General features: G+C 38.1%; 1 protein-coding gene and 1 long non-coding RNA gene across 4 annotated transcripts; one reads left to right on the forward strand and one right to left on the reverse strand.

Moving 5' to 3' along the window:
- Positions 1 to 42: 42 nt before the first annotated feature.
- Positions 43 to 12,670, reverse strand: LOC145797033 (uncharacterized). Of its 3 annotated transcripts, XM_082883098.1 has the most exons (6): positions 12,211 to 12,670; positions 9,721 to 9,799; positions 9,541 to 9,630; positions 9,387 to 9,452; positions 7,601 to 7,660; positions 43 to 479 (listed from the first exon to the last, which is right to left on the reverse strand). In XM_082883098.1, the coding sequence occupies exons 1-6, from the start codon at positions 12,543 to 12,545 to the stop codon at positions 90 to 92; spliced, it is 1,020 nt and encodes a 339-aa protein (XP_082739224.1). In that variant the 5' UTR covers positions 12,546 to 12,670; the 3' UTR covers positions 43 to 89. The 3 variants fall into 3 exon arrangements, with proteins under 3 accessions (XP_082739224.1, XP_082739225.1, XP_082739226.1); XM_082883099.1 differs by lacking the exons at positions 43 to 479; positions 7,601 to 7,660 and adding an exon at positions 8,277 to 8,321 and having other exon boundaries at positions 12,211 to 12,669; XM_082883100.1 differs by lacking the exons at positions 43 to 479; positions 7,601 to 7,660 and adding an exon at positions 9,050 to 9,262 and having other exon boundaries at positions 12,211 to 12,668.
- Positions 1,026 to 1,824, forward strand: LOC145797035 (uncharacterized). Its single transcript, XR_014337985.1, has 2 exons — positions 1,026 to 1,157; positions 1,616 to 1,824. It is a non-coding gene; the product is annotated as an uncharacterized LOC145797035 (long non-coding RNA).
- Positions 12,671 to 14,565: the final 1,895 nt, after the last annotated feature.

Here is a 14,565-nt window from a genome sequence, read left to right on the forward strand (position 1 = left end):
CTCCCTCGCTATGATCGACCCATATCCCGGGATAAAGCGGGAAGCCACCTGTGTTCAGAATGAGCAGAAATGCAATATGTGAGCTGTGTTTAGAATAAGCAGAAATGCAGTGTGTGAGTTGTGTTCAGGATGAGCAAAAGTCCTGTGTATGTAAATGTGCTCAGAACGAGCAGATAAAATACATAACGAAAGCATGAAATGTGCAAGAAATGCAAAATACATCGTAGAAAATGTAAAAGTGCAGTACGCACCTCGCGCGCATGGTGAGACAGGTGAGACTCCGACTCCCGTAGTAGCAAGTCTGCGGGTGCTCGTCGCGCAAAATCTGTGAAATGATGAAAAGTTCTCGGTGGTAGTATGTGCTCCTGAGGGTGGTACCTCTCTGGGTCGAAAGGCCGAATCCTGGGCGGCAATAGCATGATGTCAGGCTCGTCCTCTACTTGTAGAGAACCCCCATCGTGTGGGATGTGGTCAGCCATCTGAAAAAAGGTACAAAATTGAGCAAAAATGAGCGACATAAGCTAAAATTGCCAAAAGTCAACTCTCGGGAAGAGAAAAAGTCAAAGAAAGTCAAAAGGTGCTAAACTTCGAGAGAAGCATACCTCAAGTGGTGAAAATAGAGAAAGAAACTCCGAAAACAAATTCTGATTGGTTCAAAACGAAGAGAATCGAAAGTTTTTCGCGAATCAACTTCACGTAGAGTGTTAGAAAACGCGTGCAAAGCCCGGATCTGAGAGGGAAAAGGGCTTAGGAAGGAAGGGGAGTCAATTTCGACCTTGAGTTTGTGAGCAAATGTGTTTTGGAGTTGTGTACTTAAAGGGCCGAACCTCAAAAGACTAAACTGCCCTGGATTCACTAAACTAGTCAACTAACCAGTTTTTCAGGTCGTCCGACCACTTAGGTGGTCTACAGGTGGTCTGCAGATGGTTTAGGTGGTCGGCAGCCCTCTTGGGTGGTCTTTAGGGTCCCATTGTTCTCCCTTTGTGTTTTTATGCTGATTGGAGTCCTCATCTCTCGAGAAAGTGCAAGAAAAGTTCACTATTTTCAATTCAAAATGTCCCCGCGGGAACTTCGATTCATGTCTTCGATGCACGACGCATCGTCACTCGTCAAGAGCAAGGTGTATCCTTTTATGTACGTTGTGACCCCTTCAAGAGGTAAATCGGAGGTTGCATTTGAATTGGTCTCGTTAAGGCATGTATTTCCTTATTCGACATTTTACTTCAAACATGCTGTTGATGTTGCACTGAAAATGTATTGTTGTTATGCATGGAATGTGTGTGCTATGTTGCATTGCACTACACAAGTTCTTATGTCTCCACAGAGTATGCACGTCACATCGTATTGCATTTTGCATACTTTTACGTTTGTGTAGGAATTGTCCATACCTGTTTCATTGCATCGAACATGCACTCGTTTCGTAGAATACGTATATCAGTTTTGCATTGACATGTAGCTTTCTCCACGTGCATTGTTACGCACTTTTCACTTGCATTGCTATGTACCACTTGCATTGTATATGCACGAGTTTATCTCGTATTAGAATTGTGTCTTGATGTAACGTTGAACATGTGTTACTACTATATTGTACCTATTGAGTTTCTTTCTTATGCAGGCACAATATTGTATGTACGGTTCATTTGAAGCTGGCGCAACCAAACGATATTGTATGTATGGTTCATTCAAAGAAGTTCCGTTTCAAATTGCTCACTTTGTGTATCTATCACACTTCGTTCGCTTTGTGTATCTATCACACATGCTCACTTTGTGTATCTATCACACGTTTGCTTTGTGTATCTATCACACATGCTCACTTTGTGTATCTATCACACGTTTGCTTGGTGTATCTATCACACCTTGTTCATATAGTGTATCCATTACACTCTCTTCACTTTTGTGTATCTATCGCACATGCTTGCTCACTTTGTGTATTTATCGCACTTTGCTCATTTTGTATATCCATCACATGTTCGCTTTGTGTATCTATCACATATGCTCGCTAAAATTGTATAATTTTCTTACATCCTTTCTGCATGAAATGTAATTCGATTTGTAATTCCCACGCGTGGCGTGGTTACTTATTTGCTTGTGTACGAGTTTGCTGTAGCATTTCTTTGCATAACATTTGAATCTAGATGTTTCATTATAGCCCTCTTTGCATAATCAAAAGTTATGTTCGGCATTGTGCATGTCATTTGCATCTTGCCCCTGCCTGCAGGCGCATCTTTTTGTTATTTTGCCTATTTGTCTAAGTCTTTAGCCTTGTCAAAAATGGGTCATCTCTAGGCTTTGACATTCACTCCTGTTATTTCTTGACTTCTGAGTTCTGTCAAAAAGGGACAACTGTAGACACTTCATTTTTGACCGACCTTAAGACTCAGACGTCATCGTTTGAGCGCTCGATGATCGCGCATGTTTGTGCTCGTTTCGAGTTTTCGGAGTCTTCAGCTGAGTGCCTTGCCTCCAGGCCTCTGAACTCTTTGTGTTTTGGCTTGGTTTGTGGACCATGCCTTGTTGACCTTGCCTGGAAGGAGAAAGAGACTTGTAGGCCACTTTTCATAGTCATAGATTACTATTCCCTCTTGTAGGCTAGTTTTCGATTTCCGCAGCCTTCGGCCGAGCGCCTTGTCTCGGAACCTCTTAACGTTCTCCTCTTGACTTGGTTTTTGGACCATGCCTTATTGCCTTTGCCTAGAGGGAAACAAAGATCTGTAGACCACTTTTTGTAGTCGTAGACTACTTTTCCCTCTCGTAGACCACTTTTTGTACCTGTAGACTAGTTTTCGGAGCTTCCGGTTGCGTGCCTTGTCTCACGGACTTTTGTCTTGCTTCTTTTTAGGTTGGGTTTTGAACCAAACCTTGTTTTCCCTTGCCTAGAGAGTGGAACAGGGGTGTAGACCAGTTTCCCCCCTTGTAGACCACTTTTCTTCCATGCCCGCCAGTTTTCTGGTCGGCCAGCTAGGGTGGTTGGTCTGTGGACCACCTAAAGTGGTCGGCAGCCATGCCACAACCTTCCTCTCCTTGTGCAGACCCTCTCCCTCCCCCCCTTGTCGACTAGTTGTTCTCCTTGCAGACCACTTTTTTCTGGTCGGTCGACCACTTCAACTGGTCGGCAGCTTTTCTGCACTTTCTGCAGATATTTCCATGCCAGCTGTGCCAGCTGTTGGGCACAGAAAGCATCCCCCATACACGTGTATGAAGGGATTGCACCAAGCTTCTAGCTTGTTCAACAAGCTTGAAGCTTGGAATTCTATAAAAGGGAGCCTCCTCCCTCTTGTCTCAGGTTCAGAAAAATTGGCTGAGGGCTATACATATCATTCTATCTCTATATTTCTCTCTCTATATATATATGTGTTGTTTTGTGCTCAAAAGTGTCATTTCTACACACTTTTGCACACAAACACCTAGTGATACACCTTCACTCTTGAGCTGAGGTTCTTGGAGGTTGTATTTGAGTGGTTTTGGTTTGGTTTTTGCGCCTGAAGTTGCTGCCTTGTTCTTGTTCTTCAAGGGTGAGTCAATACCCTTTTTAAAGCTTTGTTTTCATTGCTTACTTAGCCCTATTTGCATGCTTCTTTTGGCTTAACTTTCAACTGCAAAAAGCTTCATTTTTAAGTATTTGAAATGTTTGTTTGAGGCTTCTTTGGTGCTGGGGGTGGTCTATCCCCTTTTGTGCCTTGTTTGGCTTTGCTTTGAGCTATCTCTTTAGGCTTTTGAGATCACCTTCTCTTGGCCTTTTAACCACTGAAATCCAGTGAATTTTCAGTGGTAGAAAGTGTGTTTTGAGACCTCAAATGGGTGGGGGTTGTTCCCCCCCCTCTTCTCTTATATGCTTGTATTGATGGCTCACCAAGTTAGCATGTTTTTCTACCTCATTAAGGCTCCATCTTAGCATGTCTTAAGCCTTATCTCAGCATGACATACCTCTGTTTTGGCTTGGTTTGATCACCTCATGCATGCTTTTTACACTTGTAGTGTAATCTTGCCATTTAGCCTTTTGTGCTCAATGCTTTGGTCTATCATGTTAGCCTATTTTGGTTCTATCTCGGCATGTTTTTGGTGTCATTTTAGCATGCTATAGCTTTGTCTAGGGTTGGTTTGATTACCTCTTGCATGCTTCATAACCTTGCAGTGTAATCCTCCCTATAGCCTTAACATGCATCATGCTTTAGACCACTATTCTAGTATTTTTTGGCTCCACTCCAGCAAGTTTTTATTCGTGTTTTGCCATGTTTAAGCTTTGTTTTAAGTGTTCTTGATCATCCATGCCTTGCTTTGTATAGTCATAGTGCAATCTTGCTCACTAGCTTTGTGTTTTGAGTCCATTAGCATGTATTGCTTGGGCTATTTGCATGATTTAGCATCATTTGATATATGATTTCAGAGTATGTTTCATTGTCATACACTCACATGTGTCACTCTTTCAATGCTTTGGAGGGTTGGTGCTTTATGCCTTAAGCATGAGCTAATATGTATGCTATCTTGCCTAAGCTTTTGGGCTACCTTTTCAGTGTATTTTTGGTGTTATTTTGCTATGATACAACTCCGTTTTTGGTTAGTTAGAACATCCCTCATTTGCTTCTTACACTTGTAGTGTAATCATGCTCATTGGCCTAGCTTACTTGGTGTTTTGGCACTTCATGCTAGTTTGTCTTGGCTATACTCCATACATGTTTTAGCATTATTTTGACATACTTTAGGACTGTTTTAGGTGTTCTTGGCCTTTTGGGGCTTGCTTTGCATAGCTATAATGCAAGTGCCTATGCTAGTTTCAAGCTTTGAGCCTCCTAGCATGCTTCATTTATGACATGTGCATGATTTGGCATCATTTATCATGATATTTCAGAACATATAGCATTGCCATGTCCTCACTTCTTTCACTCTTTGAGTGCCTTTAAGAGTTGTGCCTTTGTGCCTCGTTTATGGGCCAATGCGTGTATGCATGCTTGTCTAGGCTTTTGAGCTCCAACCCCAGTATGTTTTGGTCTTTGTTTTGACCCAATTGAGCTCTGTCTTTGGTTGGTTCAATCGTTTGTGCCATGTATTGCATGCCTCTTGTGTAGTCCCCTTTAGTAGCCTTGTGCCTTAGACCTTCTAACATGGTATGCTTGTGTTGTTTAAATGATTTGGCATCATTTTACACATGATTTTAGTGCATATAGTGTGGCTACATTCTCACATTTGTCACTTCTTAATCATGTTTGAGAGTTGTGCTTCTTATGCCTTGTTGATGAGCCGTTACATGAGCATGCATATCTTGTCTTTTTGTGCCTAAGTTTTGGTGTACTGGCCACTGTTTTGGAGTCTCTTAGGTCTGTCCATATTTGGTTTAAGTCCATTGAGCATTGTATTGCATGCATCTTGTATGATGCTCTTTACTTGCTTTGATGCTTTAGCCTCCAAACATGCCATGCATGCATTGCTTGCATGATAGAAATCTTGTGCATGCCATTAGCATTGATAGGTTGATCATGTTGTATGTGTTGCATTGTGTTTGGATCGAGCGTTAATCCAAACATGAGAAACGAGGGGCGTTTCATACTTGAAGTGATGAAACGTGCCTTATTTCTCGATCGCTGACCCTTTTGATCATGCATGATAGAGGCGGAGGCTTTTATGTGTTATTTGTGCATTCATTGACATTGAATTGTGCAAACTTGGCTTCTCGGCCATCGTGCATTGCAATGCTCAATTGGTGGCCCCAGAGTCGAGAACCGCACTCCCTTGAACTTAAGAAATGATAGGGAGGGTGGTTGTGCACATATACCTTGCAAATACACTGCTGTGCCCCTTCTTGTTCTCTGTTGCAGCAAAACTGGTGTGTGGCAGAATTTCTGGTCGGCAGACCAGCAAAAGTAGCTGGCCGACCACTTTTTCTGGTCTACAGCAAACTTTTCTGGTCTACAGTTGGTCTACAGCCTCCTTTTCTGGTCGACAGCCCTCCTGGAGGTCTCCATGTTGGAGTAGAAGCTATTTGGAAGTTTGTGCAGTGTTCTGAAATCAAATGCAAATAGAGACAAATCTGGGCATAGTAATGGATTTCTGAACGAGGCGATCAAGCATGCATACACCTTCCACCTTCTTGAACAGAGCTGAGGCAGCCTCATTTACAGCTTTGCTTGTTGTTTAGTTTAAATTTGTAACTTAATTAATTTTTTGATTAGTTAAAGTACTGTAATAACTAGTTGTAGCTAGTCATTCAATTTGTGTTATGTAATAACTAGTCTAATTCGCTTTATTAGATTAATTAGTTAACTTAGCTTAGACTAGCTAGTTAACTCATTATTCGAACCCTCCGTCGAGAGGGCATATTGTTGTAATAAGTGTGCGTAAGTGTGTGAATGTCTTCCAACCTCACGTCTTTCTTCCTTTTATTTACCCGCTTTCAATGGTTAGATTATGGCATATTTCGATCAGCATACCTTATGTTTGCATGCGTGCATCATTCATTTGTCTTGCATGCACCGGGGCTCGGCGCATCATTCAAAACCGCATTGTATTTTAATACACCTACTTGAATACGTGTTCAACAATATGTTATCAAGTTGCATTCACATGGCATCTTAGAATAGCCGAGCCTATCTTAGTTGCATTTTGCATGTGTTGCATTAGGCATCCTTGACATAGCTAGGGTCATGCATTGATTTCTAACATAGCTTCTGTTTTGGCTCGGAATATACTGTGAGTGTTTATACTTTAGCATCCTTTCATGTGTGTTAGTGACTGCCATGATAGCATACTTGCCATGAGGCTATTTGCTTAACTGCTATAACTGTATGAATGCTTGTGGATGAAGGCTTCATTACTTGAATTGGAACAATTCATCAAAATGTGCGTATTAAGCCCACTTGTTTGTGGCAAATCATGTTTTAAGCCCACTTGAGGGTGGCAAATCCGCATTTTAGCCTACTTGAGAGTAGCAACTTCAAACCATTTTCGAAAAACAAATATGAGATGTTTAGTTCCAAATTGAGTGATTTAATTTATACTTGTGTGTTGTGCGCATCAAATAGTAAGTTAGCTAATTAATCAGAATAAGAACACATGTTTTTTCAAAATAAACATATTATGTTAGTAGAGGCCGATCCTTTGATCAGGCGAGCGGAGGTGCTCATTTCAGGACCTTCCCCTCTCGTACTCAAGTTCCCGCGCCGAGGCAACTTTGGTGATGACGGACACGTGACCTTAGCCACGAGTTAGAGTTTCCTAAATTTCTTAAAAACAAAATATTTAAATGGCGACTCTGAAATCTCGCAAAGCAGTCCATGTTTGATGCTTTTTGTTTCATAATTGATTTTCCAAAATCAATTGTCAGATTTGGACTCTTTGGTGATTTATCAGTCTTACATTGCATTTTTTGAGATTAGATTCAGAACCGTGACAGGAGTCCAAACTATAGTAGCTAGAACTACAATTCGTGCCCTCGCGCGCGGAGCAAAATTCGGGCGGTCTACAATATCTGATGGCCAACAAAATTACACGTTTATGTACACAACCATGGTCCATGACCAAAGGCATAAATTTTGAATCAACAGAAACTATGCATTACTTAATTTGCAATGAAAGTAAACTCTTAAACTATGTTTATGATCAAACCAACCTTCTTGAGATGACGCAATTCTTTGACCAAACTATCTTGAATATCAAGTAGATTAGCTCTCTGCATAGACAATAAGAAAGCATTACAGTGTTTCTGCAGCTCAATGACTTACAAAAAATAGAAATAAATTTTGCAACCAATTTTATAGTAACTAAATGTAACAGACACAACCACTCAATTAGAGCATCTCCAACGGTAACTCAAATTTTTCACCAAATTTGAGTAAAAAATGACTTATTTTACCAAATTTGATACCACTCGCTCCAACGGTTCACCTTTCACCAAATCTATCCCGGGACAACCGGGTTGTCGACCGGCCGGTTGACCGGTTGGGCAAAATTTTTTTTTTCGCGAATTGTCTGAACTTTTTTTTGAACTTTCTGAACTTTTTTGGGACGACCGGGGTGGTCGACCGGCCGGTTGACCGGTTAGGCAAATTTTTTTTTTTTTTAACGGTTTGAACTTTTTTTCCTGAACGGTTGGTTGACCGGTGTACCACTTTCAACAGTCAGTAACAGTGACTTGGTAAAATCTGTGTCTTGGTCTCAGTTTGATGTTTTGTTTGCTGAATTCTCATTTTGATATGACTTTTGTGCAACGATTGGAGCTTGAAAATATAGGTTTTTCATCAAAATTGGAATTTGATGCTGGGTTTGGTTCACCGTTGGAAATGGTCTTATGACTCAATTTTCTAATCTTGAATATCAAGTAGATTAGCTCTCTGCAAAAACAAAGGTAGCGTTTGGTATAATTTAGGAATTATGATTTGTATATAGAGTTATATTTTGAATTTATGAGTTTTCAAATTATAATTTGAAAAAAAAAATTTATTTGATTATGAGTTTTGAAAAGAGATTTGAATTGAGTTTTGAATTTTTGAATTAGAAAAGTTGTTTGATCAAAAACTTAACTCAAAATTCTATTCAAAATTCATAATCAAACTCTTTTTAAAATACAATTAAACAAATAATTATTGACAAAAACAATTTTTTTATTTAAAAAATTTTATGTAAAATATTAAAAAATATATTATTTTTTTGTTAAAAAAAAATCAAAAAATAAATCTCCATTTTTTTTTTCAAATAACAGGTGCCAATTGCTTACAAAAAAAAAAAAAAACTATTCCGGTCAATAGGTAGGCCGGCCGGATGTCCGGGGGACGTCCGGGAGGATGATCGGGTAGACCCAATTTGCTCTTTTCAAAATTCAAAATTCAAAAAACGCTCTGCTCTCCAAACATGATCTGAAATAAGTTTTGGAATGTGACATTGGAATCAATTTTTGAAAACTTGAACCAAACAAAGCATTGAAAAATGCATTGGAATCATGTTTCCAGAGCTGCTCCAAACATAGCCAAAATTAAGGGATTGTTTGGGATGACCTAAATAAGTACACATTTTGTCTTTTTACGAAAAGATATGCAGAAAAGTAGAGAGATGATGTGATGAAAAAAAGATAAAAAGATGAATTATTTTTGAGTAAACTTGGCCTAAGTTTGAAACTAATTTTATGGTAGTTATTGGTAACCAACACAACTTCCTGCAATAACTCAATCCATATCCATCTGCATGAACTGTCTTAAGCTTGCGCAAAAACTTTAAACCCAAAAGTGAGCAATATAGGGAGACCAGAGACATGAGTACCAAGATATCATAGCCAGACCTGTAGTATTTCAGTTAATGTTATATTCAGGTAGAAATATCATCAATAAAAAATAAACATAAAACCTACTCAAGCCAACATCTACTCAGCAGCAGTATGTTTCTTTGCATGTAAGTAAGCTAACCTCAGTCTTGAGACACCTATTTTCAGCCTCAAGTGATTTATTTTCAGCACCAAGTGATTCAACTTTCTGCAGAAAAGTAGAGACATGAATCAATACAAGTTCCTATAAAATTCCTTTCAAACATCAATCCCATGAGACAAGAAATGATGTTGACCTTTCGTGAATTTTCATCAACCACAATTACTGGTGATGCATAAAGCTTTCGAACATCCTTCAAGGTGGTCTTTTCGTTGCATTGAGGGCACTACAACATGGAAAAAAAGAAGTTAAATTGAGATTCCACTATCTGTTCTAGTGCAGCCTTATTACAGGATTGGCTATTCAGTTAAAATACCTTGGCGTAATATCCACCACGGTGTTGAATCCATCTATTGATGCAAGACATACCATAAATGTGCCCACAAGGAAGACAACTGCAATTATTAGATATTTAAATAAAAAAACAAAGCAAGACACAGTGGAAACAGAAATGCAGACAATATTCTTATATATCAGATGTATCCCACTCTACAGTACTATGTCGAATAAAACTGATAGGGTGTAGACCAACTCTCTGTTGAGTAGCCATTTTTAGCTGAAGGGCTTGATACCAACTACCAATGGTCAGATGTATCACTTAGCTCCCATCAGTTTAGTGCATATCAGTTTAATATCAATGAAATTTGATCTAGAATCCCATTGTTCCATTGAAAGCATAAATCAAGAAAAAAATCTAGAGAGAGAGAGAGAACTTTTAAATGAACTTCTTCTATAATAAATCATGAATACAACATCCAATGAAACAATAAATGCAAACATTATCAAAAACTAAAATGCTATTGGTCCAAATTTTTACCAAAACTATGTTCCGAGTCTTCTATTGTTGGATATATTTTCTGTGCAAATTAATTTTTGGGAGTTTCTCCTTGGAAAAGACTATGGATTTTTTTTTATGGAAGCAAAACTCAAAATTGAGGGGCATTGCTTGGTGCAACAGTAAACTAGGGACATGGACACATATATATTGCATATTATATAATATTCTTAGATGTGATGTTTTAAATTATTTAGGAATGCTCTTGAAATTAAATAGGATTTAGAAAAAATATGAAATTTCCATCTCTAATCCATGAATGACGCTAGAAATGTTTCCTTACTAACAAATGTGAGTTTTATCATCTTCTCAAAGTTAGAATCCAAGTGTGTACATTGGATACAGGCATTGGCCACATATCCCACACCCATAGCCTTCTTATATCTGGAGAATGTACTTTGGGAAAAATAGAAAAGTCCATGTAACACAAGATGAAAGTTATCTCAAACTAGAACCTACAAAATCCTTGTGCATTGCATAGATTACAAGTAGCATATGTGCATATATGATAAATGGGTTGGGCTGAGGTTTGAAGAGCTTGGAGTAATAATTTGAGTTAGTGATGGAGAAGAGGTAAGGAACCCATCAAATGTAGAGAATGTGGTCAGAATAGGGTCTGTCCATATCTACCTAGTTGACTTCTCTAGGTGAGAGTGATGTCAAGAAGGCATTCATCCATTTAAACCACCATGGAGCAACAATCTTGGGATATGGCCTGGTGGTTTGGGCACTGGCATTCATCCATCACATTTGGAGCTCCACTACCCATCATTCAATGATCAGAAGCTGATGGCAACAACTGTTCACTCCTGCAGTAAGCAAATTCAGCAATACAAGAGATAGTTAACCTAGCATCGTACCAAGTGGAAGTGGTTGAGAAAGTGGCCCTAACATCTAAGGAGGCCTGGTTATATAAGGTCAGATTGCAGAAGTGAACGGCACACAACCAATCATCCAATCAACTCAACAATATTTAGCAACTTTATCTTCAAGACCTAGTGTCTTTAGCTCTAATTTCAATAGCTTTTATTAGATATTGTAATTTCCATTTCCAAATTAGTGTAGTTTGCTCCAATTATTGTAATTCAATCCATTGAATGCAATATTGTTCTTCCATACTTGTCGTGTTTCTTTTCCACATCAAACGCGCAGGAGATTTTAAGTCCTCATTGAGACAACCAAAGAACCAGGTGATCTTCACCCTGGACAACATGCAATCTCTAGAAAAGATGTCAAAATCCATTTTCGCACCGAACTACACCTAGTCCTGAAACTCTGATGTAGGACAAGATTTTAAGAAATTCTATATTTTTATTTTTAACATTTTATTTATTTTTTATTTTTTATTGGCACTGGGGTGTTCAAATTAAAGTCCGACTAATCCTCAGGAGTGCACAGGCCTTTGACAAGGAGTTTCCCGCAAGCGCACTACAATTAATTCAAGAGTTTTTTCTGAGTCCGATGGCCCCAAGAAATTGTTAGATTTCTTGGTATCCAAGAGTATTTGGCCTCCAAGGTCTAGGTTATCGTAAATAGCTATGTAACCCTTATAGAAAAGACTATTTTATTCAATAATATTAAAGTATTTTATTCTTTCTTGTGAGTTCAAGGTTCTATTTTCTTGGGATTCAAGAGCCCCTTTGTCGACTAGAATGATATTTAGTCGCCCCTGTGTATTCCGCTGCATCACGTGTCCATTCATTCACTCCTGAAGCCATTCCTCCTCCTTTCTTTCGTTTTTTCCCCCGAGAAACAACATCATAACTTCTTTTGACAAGCTAAAACCAACATCAAGACTGAACACCCCTAGATTTAATTAATCTAATTGACCTCTACTCTAGTTATTACACAACAAACAGCATGGTAATTCAAGTAATATTACCACCAATTGGCATATAAACACAATTGATTGAACTAAATCATGAGTGGAAAAATATATACAGTAGCAACAATGAAAAGGGCTTGTCTCACCAAACTTGATGATCGCCTTGAGATTTCCATGGCTCCATACAAATAGGGCAACTCAAGCCATCCAAATTGTATTCACTCAAATCCCTCTTTTTACAGCTTTTCTTTTCAGTTTCAGTATCTGCATTCGTCGACGAAGCCGGCGAAGCTTCATTGTTTACAACCGTTGCAATTCCGCCAATATGTAATTCTTCTCCATCAATGAGCATCGCAGTTGGAAGATCAGAGGGTGTGGGTTGATCAGGGGCTGAAGGAAGAGTCTGGGAAACCCTAATTCTGCCCATTCTAGCAATGTGAGTTTCGCGATGTGAAGTCAAACTCAGGAAGGGGTTGGCCATGGAGAAAAGAGAAGACGGAGAGCGTGTAGAAAGAAAAGTAGAGAGAGACAGACACAGGGAGGGAGTCGGCAGCAGCTATGTACGGGCCTCGCTTGGAAGTGGGTTAAAACACTTTTTAATTGTTGAGAAACTATGCCAAAAATTGTAGCAAATGTGGTGTGGTATCAAATTATATGGTCGGGTGTTGTGGATATTTGATAGAAATTTTAATAAAGTTTTTGAAAGGTTTAAGTTTTGTTTGTTTACGTTTTTAAATTAGTTTTTTAGACTTTGAATATGATATTTTTTTTTTGAAACAACAACGAAATATATTTTATGATATTTGTTTAGTATTTTAAAATCATATTTCAAAAGTTTTGCGAAGAGCTCTGTCTCAGCCGTTTTTTCAGTCGCGCTTTTCAGAATATTTTGTTGAAAATTTTACTTGACGGGAAGTCCGGCCGATTGACCAGTCGGTTGATCAGAATAGTGCATTTTTTTTTTTTTTTTTGCAATTGATATGTTAATTTTTTATAATAAAAAAAAACATTTTCTAAAATTTTTAAAATTTTTTATGTGCTTTAAAATAATTTTGAGTTGTATGTTTAGTTATGAGTTGTAAATTTTTGTATCAAGTATCAAATATCAAATGTCACATCAACAATTCCCCACTCAAATCAAAACTCTTTTCAAAACTATTTTCAAAACTCTTTACCAAATAAATTTTTTACATTCAAATCATAATTTCAAACCCCACAAACTCAAAATACAACTCATACTCTCAAATCATAATTACAAAACACAACCAAACGCAGACTTAATATTTTTATTAATTTTTAACCTATTTTAAATTACATTTCATCCCATACAATTATATATATATATATATATATATTTTAAAAATTAAAAAAATTTAAAAAGTTAATTTTTAATTAGCTTTTTAAATAGGGGGTTTTTTTTTTAAGGTCCCTGATATTAAGGTTGTATAGCATAAAGGACATTCAATATTTTCATAATGTCTAAGGTCCCTCAATAATTTTTCATAATGCCTAAGGTCCCTCAACCTTGATCCAGAGAAATTTCAGTCCAGAGAAAATTGGTCCAGAGAAATTTCAACCTGGAAAGTCTAATTATTCTCAGAATTTCTCTGGCCCAATTCTTCCTAGAATTTCTCATCATTTCTCTAATGCATTGGTTGAGTCTAGAGAAATTTTGAATTTCTCTGGTCCAATTCTTCTCAGATTTTTCTGGCCCAATCCTTCCTAGAATTTCTCTGATGCATTGACTGACTGGAGGAGTGGTTGATGGAGAAAATTCAAACCAGAGAATTTCTCTCCAGAAAAACTTTTGAAAATTTCTCTGTATTTCGAAATTTCTCTCTAGAGAAATTCTCTGGATTCTCTGTCTGTGTTTTAGCCAAATTTCTCTGGATTTCAGAATTTCTCTCCAGAGAAATTCTTATACCAAGGCTTCTAGATCTCAACAGTTACATCCAAGGCTTTAACTTACATCTGGAGAAATGGTCTTTAACTTACATGACTGATAACTTACATTCTCTGTAGTATCATGACTGGATTTCTCTCCAAATGGTCTTTAACTTACATCCAAGGCTTCTAGATCTCAACAGTTGAACCAAAAGGTACAGAGAAGAAAAAAAGCATCTAAGATCAAGGCTCTACCATATATATATATATATATATATATATATATATACATAAAATAGAAATTTCAAATAAACAACAACGAAGAGAGAGAGAGAAAGAGAGAGAGAGAGACCTGGTGAGAGATAGCGTGATAGTGGAAAGAGAAGTGAGATCGGGAGCAGAAGGAGAAGACTGACACCGGCGGTGGCGATCTATCTTCTTGAGTAGATTTTAAAGCTTCATCGATGCAAACTTTCATCTGCAGAGTTCCAAACTAGGTTGGAGGTAGATAAAGAGGCAACTTTGTTTATAAACCACTCAGAAACCTCTCGCCAACGAAGCCGACTCCGTTCCCCAGGGCCACGAAAATGTCACTACTTTGATTGACTTCTTCCAAG

Source organism: Camellia sinensis, chromosome 8 (assembly GCF_055761805.1).
Source record: "Camellia sinensis isolate YWXY chromosome 8, ASM5576180v1, whole genome shotgun sequence".
Taxonomy (NCBI): Eukaryota; Viridiplantae; Streptophyta; class Magnoliopsida; order Ericales; family Theaceae; genus Camellia; species Camellia sinensis.